The 13202-nt window shown below is 45.5% G+C and overlaps 1 protein-coding gene across 1 annotated transcript; it reads left to right on the top strand.

Moving 5' to 3' along the window:
* Positions 1 to 1348: 1348 nt before the first annotated feature.
* On the top strand, positions 1349 to 12376 carry CYB5D2 (cytochrome b5 domain containing 2). The gene is made up of 4 exons (XM_089655408.1): positions 1349 to 1687; positions 6584 to 6724; positions 6904 to 7087; positions 12111 to 12376. Exons 1-4 carry the CDS (start codon positions 1408 to 1410, stop codon positions 12322 to 12324), a joined length of 819 nt encoding a protein of 272 aa, XP_089511534.1. The 5' UTR covers positions 1349 to 1407; the 3' UTR covers positions 12325 to 12376.
* The last annotated feature ends 826 nt before the right edge of the window (positions 12377 to 13202 follow it).

Raw genomic sequence — 13202 nt, 5'->3', positions numbered from 1 at the left:
TCAGTAGGGAAGTGTACCTTTTATGTTTGTGGTCAGTGGGGAAGTGTCCCCTTATATTGGTGGTCAGTGGGGAAGTGTCCCCTTACGTTGGTGGGCAGTGGGGAAGTGTCCCCTTACGTTGGTGGGCAGTGGGGAAGTGTCCCCTTACGTTGGTGGGCAGTGGGGAAGTGTCCCCTGACGTTGGTGGGCAGTGGGGAAGTGTCCCCTGACGTGGGTGGGCAGTGGGGAAGTGTCCCCTGACGTGGGTGGGCAGTGGGGAAGTGTCCCCTGACGTTGGTGGGCAGTGGGGAAGTGTCCCCTGACGTTGGTGGGCAGTGGGGAAGTGTCCCCTTACGTTGGTGGTCAGTGGGGAAGTGTCCCCTTACGTTGGTGGTCAGTGGGGAAGTGTCCCCTTACGTTGGTGGTCAGTGGGGAAGTGTCCCCTTACGTTGGTGGTCAGTGGGGAAGTGTCCCCTTACGTTGGTGGTCAGTGGGGAAGTGTCCCCTTACGTTGGTGGTCAGTGGGGAAGTGTCCCCTTATGCTGGCACTCAGGTGAAGTGCCCCCTTACATTGATGTTCAGTGGAATAGTACCCCCCTATGTTGGCGCTCAGTGGGGAAGTGTCCCCTTACGTTGGTGGTCAGTGGGGAAGTGCCCTTTTACGTTGGTGGTCAGTGGGGGTGTCCCCTTACGTTTGTAGTCAGTGGGGAAGTGCCTTCTTACCATTTTATCAGTGCAGAACTGACCCCTTACGTTGATGTACATTATAAGTAGGTCAATCCATCACTGCTCTCTACTCAAGGAACCTCTAGAACAGGGGCATACTGACCATTTGGAAACTCGGGCACTGCCCAAGGGCCCGGAGTCAGTAGGGGGCCCCATGAGATGCCCTGGTACCTTTTTCATTGGCTTTTTTGAGTTTGGGCAAGGACACAAGGGCCCCATGATCCCCTATTGCCAGGGGCCCCATGAGTTGTCAGTCCGCCCCTGCTCTGGAAGAACCCTAGGAATCTGCATTACCCAGGTTGAGAAAGTTTGGTCTACTGCAACATTTTCACCCCATAGGAACTATTGAAATAACATTCATTTTTCAGAGAACCCCCTTAAAATAAATTCCTCGGGGGTCAGTGAGAACAGGTTCCCTTACAGTGGTAGCTAGTGGAAAGACTTTTCCTCTCACAATTGTGGTAGGAAAAGAGAGCCACTTCTGGGCGCACCCTAGGATTCCACAGAACCCTGAATGTAGGCTCCCTAGTGAGCACTGTGTGTAAGAGGTGCTAGTGCCGAACGTTGTAGTGCCCCGCCTTTCCTCTAGATGGCAACACGCTCCAGCTTGTAGTGTAGTGCCTGTCTCGCTTTCCATTACCCGGAAGTAGCGGTGTTTTGGAGAGACCTTGCGGCGCCATTCATTTAGTGGTATTATTGCCCATGCTTGGGTACCTGGCAGCCGGTGCGCTGTGTGTGGCAGCAGTATTACTTGTACGGACAGATGTGAGGTTCTTGGCCGATGTCCCCGGTCTGAGCTCCCTATTGTCTGAGCAATGTGTGGTGAGCGGCGAGGGGAGGCTGATGAGTAAGGAGGAGCTGTCCAGCTATGATGGGGGAGCGGCCAGTCCTGGCCTATACCTGGCTGTGCTGGGACAAGTCTTCGATGTGTACAAGGGGAGCAAGCACTATGGGCCTGGGGGGTCCTACAGCTTCTTCTCAGGTATCCGAGCCGAGCTCTGGACGATGGAGGGCCTCATTCACAATACCATTCTCATGCATGTATGGCAGCACTGCCCTGCTAGATTTGCTGGCTTCTATACACTCACCTGACACATTATTAGGGACACCTTGCTAGTGCTGGGTTGGGCCCCCCTTTTGTCTCCAAAACTGCCTTAAAGTGGAGCTCCACCCAAAAGGGGAAGTTCCACTGTAAGCCTTCGTCCCCTACTCCCCATTAAGGATTGGCACCCTTGGTGAGCGGGTACACGAATTTGACAGATATCCGCTCCCACTTCCGCTGCGTTCGCCTAAGGTGATCAGAAGCGGAGGTTGTCCTCTCCCCCCCGTCACGTGTCTACGGGGCCATTCACAAAGTGCAGTGCTTCTTGCGCATGTGCAGTGGGCACCCGGCTGTGAAGCCACAAGCTGTCACAGCCAGGTGCCCACTGAAGATGCCAGGGAGGGAAGAAACACTCCTCAGATATTTTGGTCCATATTGAGATGATACTATCACATAGTTGCTGCAGATTTGTCAGCTGCACATCCATGATGTAAATCTCCCTCTCCACCACATCCCAAAGGTGCTCTATTGGAATGAGATCTGGTGACTGAGGCCATTGGAGTGCAGTGAACTCCTTGTCATGTTTAGAAACCAGTTTGAGGTGATTTGAGCTTTGTCACATGATGCATTATCCTAATGGAAGTAGCCATCAGAAGATGAGTACGTTGTAGTTGTTATAAAGGGATGGACATGGTCAGCAGCAATACTCAGGTAGGCTGTGGCATTTTTTCTTATAAAATTTAGCAAATAAATAGTATTTCATCATAAATCTTGGCCAAAATGTATTCTGTTATCTTTTTAGTACAAAAAAAAAAACCCAAATTAGTTTATAACCAAAAATTATAATTTTTAAACTTTTTTTTTTTTAATTTTCTATATTATTTTTTTTTTACATACTGTCACCCTAGCAGTGACAGTATTACCATGGTGCCACTGTACTACTTGTGACGGGTGATGATTTTTTTTTTTATCCACTGATTGTTACCATGGTGACGCTGTACTACTTGTGGGGGGTGATGATTTTTTTTTTTATCCACTGATTGCTTTTACACCCATAAAGGCTGTAAAAGCAATAATTTCTCCTTCTCTCTAGTGCATTCTTGCAGCCATTGAGAACTACTGTGTGAGCTGTGATTGGTCACAGCTTATCACATGGTGCAAGGCTGTTGTGAATAGCCCTGTACCATGTGACCGCATTCACAGATTTCACACATAGCAAGCAATGATGTCACAAGTGCCATCTTGATTACTACTCTGCATGTGATCACTGATTGGTCAATCAGTGATCACATGATTGGGACCTTGCACAGAGGTCCCGTCCGATGATCGGTGTTCCACTGTGTCCGGAGGACACAGCGGGCACTGGATCGCGGTGCTGTGCACTCCCAGGGACCAATCCTGCACTGCCACCGTCTGCCGTTTATATACATGGGCCGGATGGGAGGTGGTTAAGGGGCCCAAAGTGTGCCAAGAAAATATACCCCACACCATTACACCACCACCACCAGCCTGAACTGTTGATACAAGGGAGGATGGATCCATGCTTTCATGTTTACGCCAAATTCTGACTCTACCATCTGAATTTCGCAATGGCAATCAAGATTCATCAGACTAGGCAACATTTTTCCAATCTTCTATTGTCCAATTTTGGTGAGCCTGTGCGAATTGTAGCCTCCTTTTCCTGTTCTTAGCTGACAGGAGTGGCCCCTGGTGTGGTCTTCTGCTGCTGTAGCCCATCTGTTTCAAGGTTCACCATTGCATTCAGAGATGGTATTCTGCATACCATGGTTGTAATGAGTGGTTATTTGAGTTGCTGTTGCCTTTCTATCATTTCAAACCATTCTGCCCATTCTCCTCTGATATCACAAGGCATTTTCATCCATACAATTTCTGCTCACTAGCTATTTTCTCTTTTTCGGACAATTCTCTGTAAACCCTAGAGGTGGTTGTGCATGAAAATCCCAGTAGATCAGCTCTTGAAATACTCAGACCAGCCCATCTGGCACCAACAACCATGCCACGTTCAGAGTCACTTAAATCCCCTTTCTTCCCCATTCTGATGCTCATTTTGAACTTCAGAAAGCCGTCTTCACCATGTGTAGATGCACTGAGTTGCTGCCATGTGATTGGCCGATTAGCAATTTGTGTTACCAAGCAATTGAACGAGTGTACCGAATAAAGTGGCTTGTGAGTGTATATTCAAACTGTTCAAGGTGGCTTAGGATGTATTTATGGAGAGGTCTGAATACCCCAATGTAGTTAGTTGTAGTTCTAGGACTTGCATGAGGGCCATTAAAGCATGCAATTGAGCCATGGTTTTATCACCCAGTGACTGCCCACCTAAATATCGAAATGCAGCTGCTCAGGGCTGTACCCATGCCACTGCTATGATTCTGTCCTTCACAACTGCATTAAAAAAATAAAACGGCAGTATCACCACTGAACACAATGCATTTAAGTGAATGGCGGCACACTGCAACTGCATGCAATTGCAGCACAGTGGATTGACATTTGGAGGGTGAAAGCAGGCATCACCTCTTCCCTACAGTGTGTTCCTTTGGATGCAGAATGACTTAGTAAGGTGTATTTGAACTCCAAGCACAGCAGGTCAGGGACACTATTTTATTGTCAAATGTTATGGTTTCCGTTCCAAAGCAGCTGCATCTGTTCAAATAGAAAACACAGCATTTGACTAGAACGCCATCAACACAATCTCTTGGTGATTCAGTTAAATTTGGAGATTTAAAGTGTTAGTAAACCCAGGACCCTGCATTCACAATATCTGGTCTCCCACAGTACACAGAACATAGAAGTGCAATTATTGTAGTAAATATAAACTGCTAAATACCTTTTCTCATCAGCAATTTATTTCAGTCTTGTGACGTCTATCAGTGTCCAGCAAAACACTGGTTAAATCTTGTAGGAGTTTTTATTCAACTCTGATTGTCCTATGAGGCTGCAGGACCCTTGACCCTCAATCTGGACAGTGCTGATTGGCCCTGTTTACATGCACTCTCCCAAGAATGGGCAGCACAGTGGCTAAATGGTTAGCACTTCCGCCTGGCAGTACTCGGGTTGTTGGTCCGAATGCCAGCCACGGCACCACCTGCCGGGAGTTTGCATGTTCTCCCTGTGCCTGCGTGGGTTTCCTCTGGGTACTTCGGTTTCCTCCCACACTCCAAAGACATGCTGGTAGGTGAATTGGCTCCTGTCTAAATTGGCCCTAGTATGTGTATGTATGAATGTGAGTTAGGGACCTTAGATTGTACACCCCTTGAGGGTTAGGGACTGATGTGAATGTACAAGACAGGTAAAGTGATGGCGCTATATAAGTACCTGAAATAAATAAATAAAAAAACCTCTTTAGCAATACACATCAAACAGAATGTGCAGCTTGCCCCCAAGCCTGTGTTCTATCAGCAGATTGATGGGGAACAGTAGAAGAAGGGGAGGATCAGAGAAGACAGGATCAAATAGCCTTTTTACACAATGCACAAGAAAACGTAGTCTGTATATGCAGTAAAGCATGCTTGTTATACTCACTGTGGAACCTGATTTTACTGTGTGTTTAGTAACACTTTAAAGCATTACTAAAGTTGCGCTATGATACAGTGAGCAGGCAGGCATTTTATTGCAGAAGAGACATATGACTTTTTTGCAATGAAACATATCTACCTGCCTGTTCACAGTGATCCTCGGACTGTAAACAGAGATGTACATGCGCAGCTCAGCTTAAAGGGATCTATACTTTGCTTTCTTGCACTCCCATATGACTCTAAGCTGCTACCAAATCTACTAAAAGCTGAACTCCAGGCAGATGTACAATAGTACAAGGAACAGGTCCAAGATGACCTGGGCTCAGACAAAATGTGTTCAAACATGTTCGACATCAGACTGAAGTCGCTCAGCAATAGAAACAAGTACTTAAGATGAAATCTCTGGCTTGAAGGTGAATATTGCAACTAAAGCTGGTTTAGCTATTTTATCTAAATGTAGGGCTTTGCACTCTGCCCATATATATGTGGTGTGAACAGCTATTTTCTGTGTGCCCCTTTAACAGCATACTCATACAGTGGTGTGCAGAAAAACGCGTCCTAATAGACATGGTGTGAACAAGCCCTTATAGGTGAACATCATGTATGATCTTAAAGTGGTTGTAAAGGCTCAAAGTTTTTTACCTTTATGCATAGAAAAAAACCTGTGTGCAGCAGAGCCCCTCAGCCTCCCTAATAATTACCTGAGCCCCATCACAATCCAGCGATGTGCACGAGTGCCTCTGCTCTCCGGGGACTCTCCCTCCTCATTAGCTGAGCCAATGAGAAAAGAGAGGGGGTGGGGCCGAGCCGTGGCTCTGTGTGTGAATGGACATGCAAAGCAGCAGCTCAGGAGTAAGCTTAGGTGCCCCTATAGTAAGCTGCTTGCTCTGGGGGCACTCAGCAAGAGGGAGAGGCCAAGAGCGCCGGCAGGGGATCTGAGAAGAGGAGGATCAGGACTGCTCTGTGCAAAACCACTGCACAGAGCAGGTATGTATAACATGTTTATTTTTTTTAATTGCCTTTAATATCACTTTAATTGCATAGTTACATTGGTCCAGCTTCAAGTAAGCATGCATATCTCCCCAATGTGGAAGCAGAGAATCACTGTAGTAGTCGACACTACTACAGAGATAACCCCTATCTTCCAGGATTTTCTCAAATATGACTGCAAACATGGAAATCCATTTAAAAGTGAAAATAAGTCACAAATTGCCAAAAGTGAATTACAGTAAATAAGTGTCACTTGTATGATCCAGTTCCTTTTACATATTTTTTTAGAAATATTCCTTCTTTTTCACAGCAAGAGATGCATCTCGTGCCTATGTAAGTGGGGACTTCACAGAGCAAGGCCTTGTGGATGATGTGTCGGAACTGTCACCCACACAGATGCTGCACCTCCACAACTGGTATAACTTCTATCAGAAGAATTATACTCCAGTCGGTAGGTTTGCACCTGACCATAGGGTCCTCTACTGCAGAACTATTCACGGGGGGGGGGGGGGGGGGGGTTACAAGTGGGAATTCTATTTCTACAATAGCTGGAAAGCCAAAGGTTGCCAAATTCTGAACTCTGCTATACATGTTGAACAAAAGATCCTTATAAAAATATTTTTCTTTTAGGGAAACTCATAGGGAGGTTTTATGACGAGCATGGAAATCCCACAAAGGCATTAGAGGATGCACTAGCAGTCATTGATATTGGATTACAGCTGAAAGAGCAGAGGCAAGAGGAGAATAAACAGTTTCCACCCTGCAATTCAGAATTTAATGCTGGTGTCACTAAAGTATGGTGTTCTAAGCACAGGTAAGAATCAGTACAAGTTGGCCTAATTGGAAACCTTTAAAAAAAAACGTATGCGATCCGCATCCCACAGGACTGGTCTAGACATAACGGGGTTTATTTACTAAAGCTGAAGAGTGCAAAATCAGACTCCCTTCTGCATAGAAACCAATCAGCTTCCAGGTTTCATTGCCAAAGCTTCATTGAACAAGCTGAGGTTAGAAGCTGATTGGTTTCAATGCAGAAGGGAGTCTGATTTTAGACTCTCCAGCTTTAGTAAATAAACCCCAATATGTCACATAACTATAAAGACAGATGAGGAGAACAATTTCTTTTTCTAACTTGTGTTGGTTTTATGAGGTTTCAATGGACATGCTGTTTGCCTCTGTATTGGCCTCAAGCAAGCATGCACTTCATTTAAGCCACAAATCCTGATCTGCATGCTGGTTTCAGGTCAGCAACTCAGAAGGCATTAAAGTCCATTGGATTAGCATGCCATCTAGGTTTGTAGTTTCCAAACATTGCTTTTGGTATGGGTTTACGATGAAGGATACCTGTACTTTCAGGAGAGATCATTTGTCATATGTACCTAATTTGTAGAGTAAAACGTGTTCACTTTGCTTCTGTAAGACGTGTCCGCTCCCAGCAGCCATTAGAGGGAGGCAAGGCAGGAGATGGGGCCTGTGTTGACAGCTTTTGGGCTTGTGTTGATGGGAATTCTACTTGCATTTCTCTGATTTGTAATAACCTTCTTCAAACTTTTTTTTTTTTCTGTGTGTGTGTTCCCATTGACTCCTATGGGGAGAGATGCAGTTCTAGTGCAAAACAAAAGCCCATTAACCCAGGATCTTAAGGCTGGTAAACATGTACCGAAAGTCGTCCGGTTTAGCAGGAACCAGCTGACTTTCAGTATGTGTACCACTGTCTGCCAATGGCTGCAAGCGCTTATGACTGAAATTTTGATGGGGGGGAAAGGAGTCCCCCATGTCAGAATACCAAAGTTCAGCAGGAGAGCCCTGCATTACTCATCCTTGTGGTGATGAGTGTATCTGTCATTTGGTTGAGTGAGTATACCTGTATGTGTATACTCATCTTTAAGCTTGTCTAATTCAAAGCCCATAATGTTGTATTAAAAAGGTAGTCCTATAGGACTCTACAGAATGCTACTGCACTGTGCACCAAGGATTGGAGGTTGAATGTAAGGAAAGAGTGGAGGTTTCAGGCATGATTGCAAGTTAGGTATGTATCTAAGGGGGTTAAGTTAGCACAGTGGGGGGGAACTAAGTGCACTTATATTTTTAAAAGTTTTGCTGGCTTTACTTATTTTTGCCTTAGACATACTGAACTTGAAAAACAAAAAACAAAAGCACTTCTTAAAGACAATAGCATTATCCCCGTTTACTCTTTCAAAAAAAATAAAAAAACTTTTTTTGTTTTATTAGCAATAAAGAAAACATTTCCCATAAAGTGCTGTTCCAAAAAGGGGAAACTACCATGTGGCTAAAAGTGTCAGTAAAAAAAAGAAAAAAAAAGTTGATTCAGTATTCATAAAGAAACCTGTTTTACTTTTTCATCTTATACTACAGTATACTGTAATTCATTACACTATGCAGTATAAAGTACACCAGTGATGCAGTTGAATCAAGGATTATTAGGACATTTAGGGGTAACTCCACTTTCTTTGAAAAAAATATGGCAAATACATTTGCTACACAAGCTATATTGTAATTTAATGTTAAAATTACCTTTCCTTTTTAGGCTGAAGCTGTGTACTTTTCTGTAAAGTTTGATGCAACATGGAGGTGTTCTGTACAAGATGGTGTACAGAACTTTCCCAGAAATGTCATTTCCTGAGTAAAGAATTCTGCACAATGATGTTTTATGCATCCTCTCCAATTACATGCCATTTTTAGTAGGATACTTATAAAGGGATGTAGACACCACAGCTTTTCTCAGCAGAAAACAGAAATTTCTCCAGCTGATTAAAATGAATTAGTCACTCTTCTTCAGAATCAGTGTTCTAAACACTTAGGAACAAACGCTTCTTCAGAGGAGGTAGGAATTTGCTACAATATCAGTGCACAGAATCCGTGTTCTAAGCCTTTTGAACACGGATTCTGTGCACTGATATTGTAGCAAACAATTGCTTCTTCAGAGCAGGTAGGAATCTGCTACAATATCAGTGTACAGAATCAGTGTACAAAAGACTTAGGAGAACTAACAATTGCTTTATCAGAGCAGAAACAGGTAGGAATCTGCTACAATATTTAACATCTCTGCACAGGATGCAACCTATCCTGAACTCCTGGTCAGTCGAGAAGTCTTTTCAGAATGATGAAAAATCCCATTTCCTATTGAATTTTACAAAAGCAATTTAAAGTCATATCATGGCTGATCATTTCAAGCTACTTGCAAAACAAGATCTGCTAATCTGTTGTGGCATTACGGCATTGAAAAGACCCAAATTAGATGATTTTAAAAAAGCAATAGGCTCTCAGACACCATTGGTTGGGTTGGTATCTCTGACACTCATTTCTCTGCCGTACATGCTAGCTATGATGTCTGTTGCTTCACAGTTTGCTTAGGCATCTAGCTTCTGTGCATGCAATCCCAAGGTTTTTCTGGGTCTTGGAGGCACAGGTGCAGTATCCAGGCCCCCTGCCTGTAGCGTGTAAATGTTTATGGCAAGGTGAAATATACTGCAGCTGGACAGGGCTGAATGCTGTACCAAGTGGCACCTGCATTTAGAGCCCTATACATTCAGGGATAAATGACCAGTACGTAGAATACCTGCTGTAACGGAAGTGTAGGCAGGACAGAACACACAAAGAAGATGGGGAACACACAAAGCTTTATTGAACTATGAAAGACACTCAATCAGGACAGTTCATGGCACTCTGCGATATGCGGCTTGTAGGGACACCCATGGTAAGCGGGCTCACGGGACTCAACGGGACTTTGGCGATGGGGTCTGACCTCAGCACAACCCCCACACAGCTTTCTAGGGACAACATCGGCTCACAGGGACTCAACGGGACTTTGGCTGTGGAGTCTGGTCTCAACACAGCTCCCACACAGCGTACTAGGGAGAACATCAGGCTCACGGGGACGCAACGGGACCTTGACTAGGGGGGCTGACCTCAGCACAGCTCCCACCCAGCTTTCTAGGGAGATCGGGCTCACGGGGACTCAGCAGGTAGCTATACTCCAGGCATGCCATGGGACAGTTCAAGTAAGTGTAGTCTGGGCGTGCAATAGAGGCAGCTCATGACAAGGGGGGGTCTGCGCACACAATAGGGACAGTTCATGACACGGGTGGTCTGTGCACACAATAGGGACAGTTCATGACAAGGGTGGTCTCGGCACACAATAGGGGCAGTTCATGGCTTCTAGGGACACTCACGATAGGCGTCTTGCAGATGCTCAGCAGCAGGCGGCTTTCAGGGAGGTAGGTGACTTGCGGACGCTCAGCAGCTTCCAGGGACAAAGCGGTCAACAGACAGGGCGGCTTCCCAGGGCCCCATCGATCAGCAGACAGGGCAGCTTCCCAGGGACCCAGCAATCAGCAGAGAGGATGGCATCCCAGGGCCCCAGCGATCAGCACACAGGACGGCTTCCCAGGGGCCCAACGATCAGCAGACAGTGCGGCTTCCCAGGGGCCCAGCAGACAGGGTGGCTCCCCAGGGGCCCAGCAATCAGCAGACGGGGGGCTTCCCAGGGATCCAGCGATCCGCCGATAGGGGCGCAGCAGGCTTGCAGGGGCTCAGCAGGGTCTTGGCTGTGTGGGGTCTGTGCCTGGGATGGTTCTAACCTTTGGGGGAGTCTCATGCAGAGTGCTCAGCGGGGATGGCTGCGGAGGCCCAGTCCACACTTGGACCTCCCAACGGAACAGCTTCCAGGGGGACAGCACAGGAGGGAGAAAGAGCCTGGTGTCACGCTGGCCTTTTAAAAGCCGCGCAGGATGCTTCCGGGTTGCCCCAGCAACAGCCAGCTCAGCGTCGGGTTGCCGGGGCAACGAGGCACGCCCCCCCTCACTCGGGCCGCACTGAAGGAGCGCAGGCTTTGTCTCTGGTGGGCGCAGAGCGCGGAAAAGCATCGCACCCGTGCCGTGCCCACCAGGGGTGCGCGGAGACACCTTGGCCGGAAAGGTGCTAACCGCACCACAGGGGGCGTTTCCTCCCGTCCAGCACAGCTCTTTGATGTAGGCTGGCAGGACGCGAGGAATCCTCAAGGAGGGATGAAGGGACAGACAGAGAGACAGGCAAAGAGGGGTGGGGAAGGCATGGGCACACCTGCATTCTGGGCATTTGTCCCTGAACACATAGGGCCTTAAACACAACTACGACACAGTACAGCCTTGTCAAGCCAGAGCCTATTTCAACCTGCCATTGCTTTTGACAGCCTGGACTCTGATCCTGTGCCTCCCAGGCTGAGTAAAATGCTGGGACTGCACACACAGAAGCTAGACACCCCATGTGCAAGGGGCTTAAACACTACTTTTGATGACAACGCTCTAGGTGATTAACTTACATTTCATCAAACTTAAATTCAAAAAAATATATATTTGTTTCACCATGTCCTTGCCAAATGAATTCCTAAATGGCAGTCTTCTTTCATAATTCTGCTCAATTATTAGTGTTCAAATAAGGAAGCTGTAGGGTCTGCATCCTTTTAGAAGTGGGCCGGCTTTAGGAAAAATTAAAAACACCTAATGCAGTAGATGCTGAAATTTGATATCTTAACCTGGCCACTGTTCAAAAATTTTCTGAACCTTTGATATTCTTACAGTTAGTGGTGTCAAGTTAATGTTAATTTTTGACGGTGACAAGAAAATTCCAAGGAGCAAAATGGATCTTTCAATATTAAATGACAAAATGGTTTGTGTAGCAATTTTATATGCTATATTTTTATTTTTTTTAACACAAAAATTGAGGTTTCCTTTAAGTAACACCACAAAATGCACAGTGAGTGTTACGAATGCATATAGTTTTAACTGTTTGTAGTTGAAGTATTGACATTTTTTTTTTTCATTTTGTCGTTCACTTAGTGGTGGAATACAGAGGGACTGGGCTGGTGTTCCCAGGAAATTGTATTTAGCTGGCTATGATGGCTATCGCTGTGTTTGTGTTAGGACGACTGGGCCTCCATCTGAACATCTAGGATCTAAACAACACAATGATAAAGGAGATCTGGAGAATCCTTCCCTTCAGGAATATAAAGACTGCAATCCACTATTTGATTGGTGTCTACTTAAAGAATAAGAAGCTCATGTTGTAATTATTTATAACAAATAAATTATCCTGTATCACTATATCACTATAAGTAAAAACGGATTTTGAAGAAATAAGACTGCCTATTTTAAAGAATGCAATAATGTATAACAGAAAGAATGAACATTTCAAACTGGCAACAATAAAAAGTGCATGTACTCAGAGGGGTTGATATACTAAAACTGGAGGATGCAAAGTCTGGTTCAGCTCTGCATATAAATCAGTCAGCTTCTAGGTTTTTTTTTTTCCCCAAACTTAATTGAACAAGCTGAAGGTAGAAACTGATTGGCTACCATGCAGTTTATCTGTTTCACATGGAGAGCAGTGACTGTCAGTCACCACTCTCTGCTCTCCAGTGCTCACTGGAGTACTGAGCTAAGGAAAGGGTGGAAGCAGTTGCCTCCAGCCCTCAGCCATGCACTGAAAGCAGAGCCAGCTGTCAGTCATGCAGCTAAGTGGATCCCGACAATATTATCAGGATACTTTCAGAGCTTGACTTGGCTCTGCCTCAGCAGCCAATATCGAGCAATAGCCCACAATCAGCTAACCCTGGGTCAAAGGAGAATTAAAGTATGTGTAGTCCCGTGACCCAAAGGAGAAGTATGGCCAAAAAAGTTTTGGACAGACTTCTTTTTAAAGTAGGTTCAGCCAACAGTTGGTGAAGGTTTTGTGCATAAAAAGGCTGTAAAGATTTGTTGGTGACAGCAGGGGAAGCCTGTGATTAGATGCAAACATTTCAGTTATTAGTCATTCAATCTTCAGTTACAAATGACTGCAAAAAATAACATCCAGGTACCGCTGTTGCTGCAAAGGGTTTTTTTTTTTTTTGGCTGCTTTGGAAACAAGTGCAACACTTGTAAATAGAGTAT

The sequence above is a fragment of the Staurois parvus genome, unplaced genomic scaffold (assembly GCF_062004578.1).
Source record: "Staurois parvus isolate SC_StPar_1 unplaced genomic scaffold, SC_StPar_1.0 ptg000839l, whole genome shotgun sequence".
Classification (NCBI taxonomy): Eukaryota; Metazoa; Chordata; class Amphibia; order Anura; family Ranidae; genus Staurois; species Staurois parvus.
This window is presented reverse-complemented; position numbering and strand designations above follow the sequence as displayed.

What these genes read in the sequence shown, in the direction of transcription:
- CYB5D2 (XM_089655408.1), top strand. Translation starts at nt 1,408, where the DNA reads ATGCTTGGGTACCTGGCAGCCGGTGCGCTGTGTGTGGCAGCAGTATTA. An exon ending in GTCCTACAGCTTCTTCTCAG is followed by an intron (nt 1,688 to 6,583) that starts GTATCCGAGCCG and finishes TCTTTTTCACAG; the next exon opens with CAAGAGATGCATCTCGTGCC. An exon ending in GTATGGTGTTCTAAGCACAG is followed by an intron (nt 7,088 to 12,110) that starts GTAAGAATCAGT and finishes TCGTTCACTTAG; the next exon opens with TGGTGGAATACAGAGGGACT.